Raw genomic sequence first — 9453 nt, 5'->3', positions numbered from 1 at the left:
GGGCGCTATGAGGCTGTTAAGGTGCGCTACGGGGCTGTTATGGGGCACTGTGGAGCGCTATGGGGTGCTATGGGGCTGCTATGGGGCACTATGGGGCGCTATGGGGCTGTTATGGGGAGCTATGGGGCTGCTATGGGGCGCTATGGGGCTCTATGGGGCTGTTATGTGGCGCTATGGGGTGCTGTGGGGCTGTTATGGTGCACTGTGGGCCTGTTATGGGGCACTATGGAGCACTATGGGGTGGTATGGGGCTGTTATGGGGTGCTGTGGGGCGCTGTGGGGCTGTTATGGGGCACTATGGAGCACTATGGGGCTGTTATGGTGTGCTATGGGGCTGCTATGGGGCGCTATGGGGCTCTATGGGGCTGTTATGTGGCGCTATGGGGCTGCTATGGTGTGCTATGGGGCTGTTATGGGGCGCTATGAGGCTGCTATGGGGCACTATGGGGCGCTATGGGGCTGCTATGGGGCGCTATGCGGCTGTTATGGGGCGCTATGAGGCGCAATGGGGCTGTATGGCCCTGGGATCCCTTATGGCTGTTCAGGCCTTATAGGGCTGTATGGCCCTGGGATCCTATAGGGCTGTATGGCCGTGGGATCCCAATGGCTGTTGGGGCCCTATAGGGCTGTATGGCTGTTCGGGTCCTATAGGGCTGTATTGCCCTGGGATCCCATATGGCCCTGCAGGCCCTATAGGGCTGTACATCCCTGGGATCCCCCATAGGGCTGTGTGTCCCTGGGATCCCACATAGGGCTGTAGGGCCGTGGGATCCCCCATAGTGCTGTGTGGCCGTGGGATCCCATATAGAGCTGTGTGTCCCTGGGATCCCATATGGCTGTTCGGGCCCTATAGGGCTGTGTGTCCCTGGGATCCCCCATAGCGCTGCATGGCAATGGGATCCCCATAGGGCCGCATGGCAATGGGACCCCCATAGCGCTGTATGGCAATGGGACCCCCATAGGGCCGCATGGCAATGGGATCCCCCATAGGGCCGTATGGCGGTGGGACCCCCATAGGGCCGCATGGCAATGGGACCCCCATAGCGCTGTATGGCGGTGGGACCCCCATAGCGCTGTATGGCAATGGGACCCCCATAGCGCTGTATGGCGGTGGGACCCCCATAGGGCCGCATGGCAATGGGACCCCCATAGTGCTGTATGGAGATGAGATCCCCCATAGGGCTGTATGGCGGTGGGATCCCCATAGCGCTGCATGGCAATGGGACCCCCATAGGGCCGTATGGCAATGGGATCCCCCATAGGGCCGCATGGCAATGGGATCCCCCATAGCACTGCATGGCAATGGGATCCCCCATAGGGCTGTATGGCAATGGGACCCCCATAGCGCTGTATGGAGATGAGATCCCCCATAGCGCTGTATGGCAATGGGACCCCCATAGCGCTGTATGGCAGTGGGACCCCCATAGGGCCGTATGGCGGTGGGACCCCCATAGGGCCGTATGGCGCTGGGATCCCCCATAGGGCCGCATGGCAATGGGACCCCCATAGCGCTGTATGGCAATGGGACCCCCATAGGGCCGCATGGCAATGGGACCCCCATAGCGCTGTATGGCAATGGGACCCCCATAGGGCCGCATGGCAATGGGACCCCCATAGCGCTGTATGGCAATGGGACCCCCATAGGGCCGCATGGCGGTGGGACCCCCATAGCGCTGTATGGCAATGGGACCCCCATAGCGCTGTATGGCGGTGGGACCCCCATAGGGCCGCATGGCAATGGGACCCCCATAGGGCCGCATGGCAGTGGGACCCCCATAGTGCTGTATGGCGGTGGGACCCCCATAGGGCCGCATGGCAATGGGACCCCCATAGCGCTGTATGGCAATGGGACCCCCATAGGGCCGTATGGCGGTGGGACCCCCATAGCGCTGTATGGCGGTGGGACCCCCATAGCGCTGTATGGCAATGGGACCCCCATAGCGCTGTATGGCGGTGGGACCCCCATAGCGCTGTATGGCAATGGGACCCCCATAGCGCTGTATGGCGGTGGGACCCCCATAGCGCTGTATGGCGGTGGGACCCCCATAGGGCCGCATGGCAATGGGACCCCCATAGGGCCATATGGCGGTGGGACCCCCATAGCGCTGTATGGCAATGGGACCCCCATAGGGCCGCATGGCAATGGGACCCCCATAGCGCTGTGTGCCCCACAGATATACCCCCCCATCAATGTGCTGCCGTCGCTGTCCCGCCTCATGAAGTCCGCCATTGGGGAGGGGATGACGCGGCGCGACCATGGAGACCTCAGCAACCAGCTGGTGGGCATTATGGGATGGATGGGGGGTATTATGGGCTGGGGGTGGGTATTATGGGATGGATATGGGGGGTATTATGGGATGGATGTGGGGTATTATGGGGTGGATATGGGGTATTATGGGGTGGGTGTGTGGGGTATTATGGGATGGGTGGGGTATTATGGGGTGGATATGGGGGCATTATGGGATGGATGTGGGGTATTATGGGGTGGATGTGGGTATTATGGGGTGGAATGATGGTATTATGGGGTGGGTGTGGGTATTATGGGGTGGAGGTGGGTATTATGGGGTGGATATGGGGGGCATTATGGGATGGATGGGGGGTATTATTGGATGGATGGGGTATTATGGGGTGGATGTGGGTATTATGGGATGGAATGATGGCATCATGGGATGGATGCGGTATTATGGGGTGGATGTGGGGTATTATGGGGTGGGTATGGGGGGTATTATGGGATGGAACGGGGGTATTATGGGATGGAATGGGGCATTATGGGATGGGTGGGGGTAATATGGGATCGGTGGGGTATTATGGGATGGAATGGTGGCATTATGGGATGGAATGGGGTATTATTGGATGGATGGGGGGGTATTATGGGGTGGAAGGGGGCATTATGGGATGGATGCGGTATTATGGGGTGGATGTGGGGTATTATGGGATGGATGGGGGTATTATGGGGTGGATATGGGGTATTATGGGGTGGGTATGGGGGCATTATGGGATGGATGGGGGATATTATGGGATGGGTGTGTGGGGTATTATGGGATGGATGAGTGGGGTATTATGGGGTGGATATGGGGGGTATTATGGGATGGATGCATGGGGTATTATGGGGTGGATGGGGGGCATTATGGGATGGATATGGGGTATTATGGGGTGGATGTGGGGGGTATTATGGGATGGGTGCATGGGGTATTATGGGATGGATGTGTGGGGCATTATGGGATGGATGGGGGTAATATGGGATCAGTGGGGTATTATGGGATGGAATGGTGGCATTATGGGATGGAATGGGGTATTATGGGATGGATGGGGGGGTATTATGGGATGGATGTGTGGGGTATTATGGGATGTGTGTGGGGGTATTATGGGATGGATATGGGGGGCATTATGGGGTGGATATGGGGGCATTATGGGATGGATATGGGGGGGTATTATGGGATGGATGGGGGTATTATGGGAAGGATGGGGGTATTATGGGATGGGTATGGGGGCATTATGGGATGGATGCGGTATTATGGGATGGATGGGGGTATTATGGGGTGGATGTGGGGGGTATTATGGGATGGGTGGGGGGTATTGTGGGATGGATATGGGGGGTATTATGGGATGGATGTGTGGGGTATTATGGGATGGGTGGGGGGTATTATGGGATGGAATGGGGCATTATGGGATGGATGGGGGCGGTATTATGGGATGGATGGGTGGGGTATTATGGGATGGATGGGGGGTATTATGGGATGGGTGGGGGATGGATGGGGGTATTATGGGATGGATATGTGGGGCATTATGGGATGGGATGGGATATTATAGGATGGGGGGCTTTGTGGGATGGGGGCATTATGGGATGGGAGCCTATGGGGTGGCTATGGGGGGTATTATGGGATGGGATTATGGGTTGGCTGGGAGGGTGAATGGGGTGACTGTGGGGTGGTTATGGGGTGGGTATGGGGGGTCTATGGGATGGCTGTGGATGTCTATGGGGTGTCTATGGGGGGTCTATGGGATGTCTATGGGGTGTCTATGGGGTGTCTATGGGGTGTCTATGGGATATCTATGGGGTGTCTATAGGATATCTATGGGATGTCAATGGGATGTCTATGGGATATCTATGGGATATCTATGGGCTGTCTCTGGGATGTCTATGGGATATATATGGGATATCAATGGGATGTGTATGGGATATCGATGGGATGTCTATGGGGTGTCTATGGGATGTCTATGGGATATCAATGGGGTGTCTATAGGATATCTATGGGATGCCTATGGGATATTAATGGAGTGTCTATGGGATATCTATGGGATGTCTATGGGGTGTCTATGGGATATCTATGGGATATCTATGGGATGTCTATGGGGTGTCTATGGGATATCTATGGGATATCTATGGGATGTCTATGGGGTGTCTATGGGATATCTATGGGATGTCAATGGGATGCCTATGGGATGCCTATGAGATATCAATGGAGTGTCTATGGGATATCTATGGGATGTCGAGGGGATATCTATAGGATGTCTATGGGATGTCTATGGGATGTCAATGGGATGTCAATGGGATATCTATGGGATGTCTATGGGATATCTATGGGATATCTATGGGATATCTATGGGATGTCTATGGGATGTCTATGGGATATCTATGGGATGTCTATGGGATGTCTATGGGATATCAATGGGGTGTCTATAGGATATCTATGGGATGTCTATGGGATATTAATGGAGTGTCTATGGGATATCTATGGGATGTCTATGGGATGTCTATGGGATGTCTATGGGATGTCTATGGGATGTCTATGGGATATCTATGGGGTGTCTCTGGGATGTCTATGGGATATCTATGGGATGTTTCTGGGATGTCTATGGGATGTCTATGGGATATCAATGGGATGTCTGTAGAATATCTATGGGATATCAGTAGGATATCTATTGGATATCTATGGATGGCATTGGGATGTCAATGGGATGTCTATGGGATATTAGTGGGATGTCTATGGGATATCTATGGGATGTCTATGGGACATCTATTGGATATCAATGGGGTGTCTATGGGATATCTATGAGATGTCTCTGGGATGTCTATGGGATATCAATGGGATGTCTATGGGATATATATGGGATGTCTATGGGATATCGATGGGGTGTCTATGGGATATCTATGGCATGTCTATGGGATATTGATGGGGTGTCTATGGGATATCTATGGGATGTCAAGGGGATATCTATAGGATATCTATGGGATGTCTATGGGATGTCTATGGGATATCTATGGGATGTTTCTGGGATGTCTATGGGATGTCTATGGGATATCAATGGGATGTCTGTAGATTATTTATGGGATATCAGTGGGATATCTATTGGATATCTATGGATGGCATTGGGATGTCAATGGGATGTCTATGGGATATTAGTGGGATGTCTATGGGATGTCAGTGGGACATCTATGGGATATCTATGGGATATCTATGGGATGTCTATGGGATGTCTATGGGACATCTATGGGATGTCTATGGGATGTCTATGGGATATCTATGGGGTGTCTCTGGGATATCGATGGGATGTCTATGGGATATATATGGGATGTCAAGGGGATATCTATAGGATATCTATGGGATGTCAATGGGATGTCTATGGGATATCTATGGGATGTTTCTGGGATGTCTATGGGATGTCTATGGGATATCTATGGGATGTCTATGGGATATCTATGGGATATCTATGGGATATGTATAGGATATCTATGGGATGTCAATGGGATGTCTATGGGATATCTATGGGATGTTTCTGGGATGTCTATGGGATATCTATGGTATGTCTATGGGATATCTATAGGATATCTATGGGATATCTATAGGATATCTATGGGATGTCAATGGGATGCCTATGGGTTGTCTATGGGATACCTATGGGATGCCTATGGGATGTCTATGGGATATCTATGGGATGTCAATGGGATATCTATGGATGGCATTGGGATGTCTATGGGATGTCTATGGACTGTGTATGGGATGTCTATGGGCTATCTATGGGATATCTATGGGGTGTCAATGGGATATCAGTGGGATATCAATGGGATGTCTTTGGGATATCTATGGGATGTCTATGGGATGTCTATGGGATGTCAATGGGACGTCTATAGGATATCTATGGGATATCTATGGGATGTCTATGGGATATCTATGGGATGCCTATGGGATGTCTATGGGATATCAATGGAGTGTCTATGGGATATCTATGGGATGTCTATGGGATATCTATGGGATATCTATGGGATATCTATGGGATATCTATGGGGTGTCTCTGGGATGTCTATGGGATATCTATGGGATGTCTATGGGATATCTATGGGATATCTATGGGATATTTATGGGGTGTCTATAGGATATCTATGGGATGTCTATGGGATATCTATGGGATGTGTATGGGATATTGATGGGGTGTCTATGGGATATCTATGGGATGCCTGTGGGATATCAATGGAGTGTCTATGGGATATCTATGGGATGTCTATGGGATATCTATGGGATATCAATGGGAGATCTATGGGATATCAATGGGATGTCTGTTTGATGGCATTGGGATCTCTATGGGATGTCTATGGGATGTCTATGGGACGTCTATTGGATATCTACGGATGGCTTTGGGATGTCTATGGGATATCAATGGGGTGTCTATGGGATACCTATGGGATATCTATGGGATATCAATGGGACGTCTATAGGATATCTATGGGACGTCTATAGGATATCTATGGGATGTCTATGGGATATCCCTGGGATATCTATGGGGTGTCTATAGGATATCTATGGGATGTCTATGGGATACTTATGGAATGTCTATGGGATACCTATGGGATGTCTATGGGATATCGATGGGATGTCTATGGGATGTCAATGGGATGTCTATAGGATATCTATGGGATGTCTATGGGGTGTCTATGGGATATCTATGGGGTGTCTATGGGATGTCTATGGGATATCAATGGAGTGTGTATGGGATATCTATGAGATGTCTATGGGATATCTATAGGATATCTATGGGATGTCAATGGGATGTCTATGGGATATCAATGGGATGCCTATGGGATATCTATGGGATATCAATGGGAGATCTATGGGATATCAATGGGATGTCTGTTTGATGGCATTGGGATCTCTATGGGATGTCTATGGGATGTCTATGGGAAATCTATAGGATGTCTCTGGGATATCAATGGGATCCCTATGGGATCCACGCCCCATCCACAAGACCCCCTATGTGACCCATCGTGGGCCGCCCCCATCCCCCCCCCCCCCCCCCACCCCCCTCCAATCCTGGCATCCCCCTGCCATCCCTCCCCCTCTCATTGGCTCCCCCCGTTGTGGTCCCGCCCCCCTTTCCGCCCCCCTTTCCGCCCCCCCAGTACGCCTGCTACGCCATCGGGAAGGACGTGCAGGCCATGAAGGCCGTGGTGGGGGAGGAGGCGCTGAGCGCCGACGATCTGCTCTACCTCGAGTTCCTGCACAAGTTCGAGCGCCACTTCATCGCTCAGGGTACCCCCGAGGGCCCCGCGGGGGGAGGGGGGGGGGCTCGACCACCTGACCCCCCCTTCTGAGCCCCCCCACATCCCCCCCAAAGGGCCCTATGAGAACCGCAGCGTCTTCGAGTCGCTGGAGCTGGGCTGGCAGCTGCTGCGCACCTTCCCCAGGCAGATGCTGAAGCGCATCCCGGACGACGTGTTGGATGAGTTCTACCCCAGGGAGGGGAGGGCGGGGGGGGGCACCGCGCTCTGAGCCCCCCCAAAAGGGCTGAGTGCAGCCCGGCTGTCCCCCCATCCCCCCATGATGACCCCATCACCCCATAATGACCCCATCACCCCATAATGTCCCCATCACCCCACAACATCCCCATCCCACTGTGGTGTCCCCATCACCCCACAATGTCCCCATCCCACTGTGGTGTCCCCATTACAATGAGGTGTCCCCATCACTCCATGGTGTCCCCATCACCCCACAACGTCCCCATCCCACTGTGGTGTCCCCATCCTTCTATGGTGTCCCCATCACCCCATAATGTCCTCATCACATAGTGGGGTCCCCATCCCATTAAAGTGTCCCCATCACACTGTGGTGTCCCCATTAATCCATGGTGTCCCCATCCCCCCATGGTGTCCCCATCACCCCACAGTGTCCCCATCACACTGTGGTGTCCCCATCATTTATGGTGTCCCCATCCCACTGTGGTGTCCCCATTACAATGAGGTGTCCCCATCCCCCCATGGTGTTCCCATCCTTCTATGGTGTCCCCATCACCCCATAATTTCCCCATCCCACTGTGGTGTCCCCATCCTTCCATGGTGTCCCCATCCCATTGGGGTGTCCCCATCCTCCCACAATGTCCCCATCCCATTAAAGTGTCCCCATCCCACTGTGGTGTCCCCATCATTTATGGTGTCCCCATCCCCCCATGGTGTCCCCATCCCATTGGGGTCTCCCCATCCCCCCCCACTGTCCCCACCCCATAGGGCTGTAGGATGAGTTCTACCCCAGGGAGGGGAGGGCGGGGGGGGGCACCGCGCTCTGAGCCCCCCCAAAAGGGCTGAGTGCAGCCCGGCTGTCCCCCCATCCCCCCATGATGACCCCATCCCCCCATGATGACCCCATCACCCCATGATGACCCCATCCCACTGTGGTGTCCCCATTCCACTGTGGTGTCCCCATTACTCCATGGTGACCCCATCACCCCATGGTGTCCCCATCCCCCCACAATGTCCCCATCCTTCCATGGTGTCCCCATCCCATTGGGGTCTCCCCATCCATCCATGGTGTCCCCATCACCCCACAATGTCCCCATCCTTCCATGATGACCCCATCACATTAAAGTGTCCCCATCCCCCCATGGTGTCCCCATGACCCCATAATGTCCCCATCCCCCCATGGTGTCCCCATCCCCCCACAATGTCCCCATCCCATTAAAGCGTCCCCATCACACTGTGGTGTCCCCATCCCCCCATGGTGCTCCCATCACCCCATAATGTCCCCATCACCCCACAATGTCCCCATCACACTGTGGTCTCCCCATCCCCCCCCACTGTCCCCACCCCATAGGGCTGTAGGATGAGTTCTACCCCAGGGAGGGGAGGGCGGGGGGGGCACCGCGCTCTGAGCCCCCCCAAAAGGGCTGAGTGCAGCCCGGCTGTCCCCCCATCCCCCCATGATGACCCCATCCCACTGTGGTGTCCCCATTACAATGAGGTGTCCCCATCACCCCATAATGTCCCCATCCCCCCATGGTGTCCCCATTACAATGAGGTGTCCCCATCACTCCACACTGTCCCCATCCCATTAAAGCGTCCCCATCACACTGTGGTGTCCCCATTAATCCATGGTGTCCCCATCCTTCTATGGTGTCCCCATCACCCCACAATGTCCCCATCCTTCCATGATGACCCCATCACATTAAAGTGTCCCCATCCCCCCA

The 9453-nt window shown here is 53.7% G+C and overlaps 1 protein-coding gene across 1 annotated transcript in view; it reads left to right on the top strand.

Moving 5' to 3' along the window:
* Positions 1-8399, top strand: part of LOC107049680 (V-type proton ATPase subunit B, kidney isoform-like) — a 35675-nt gene extending 27276 nt beyond the window's left edge. The window contains exons 6-8 of the mRNA XM_040700118.2: positions 2175-2279; positions 7397-7526; positions 7612-8399. Of these exons, the coding sequence (XP_040556052.1) occupies positions 2175-2279; positions 7397-7526; positions 7612-7766 (390 nt within the window). The 3' untranslated portion in view covers positions 7767-8399. The remainder of the gene's footprint in view (positions 1-2174; positions 2280-7396; positions 7527-7611) is intronic.
* The last annotated feature ends 1054 nt before the right edge of the window (positions 8400-9453 follow it).

Source organism: Gallus gallus, chromosome 4, assembly GCF_016699485.2.
Source record: "Gallus gallus isolate bGalGal1 chromosome 4, bGalGal1.mat.broiler.GRCg7b, whole genome shotgun sequence".
NCBI classification, from domain to species: domain Eukaryota; kingdom Metazoa; phylum Chordata; class Aves; order Galliformes; family Phasianidae; genus Gallus; species Gallus gallus.
Note: the sequence above shows the minus strand (reverse complement) of the source record. Positions and strands in the feature narration are given on the sequence as shown.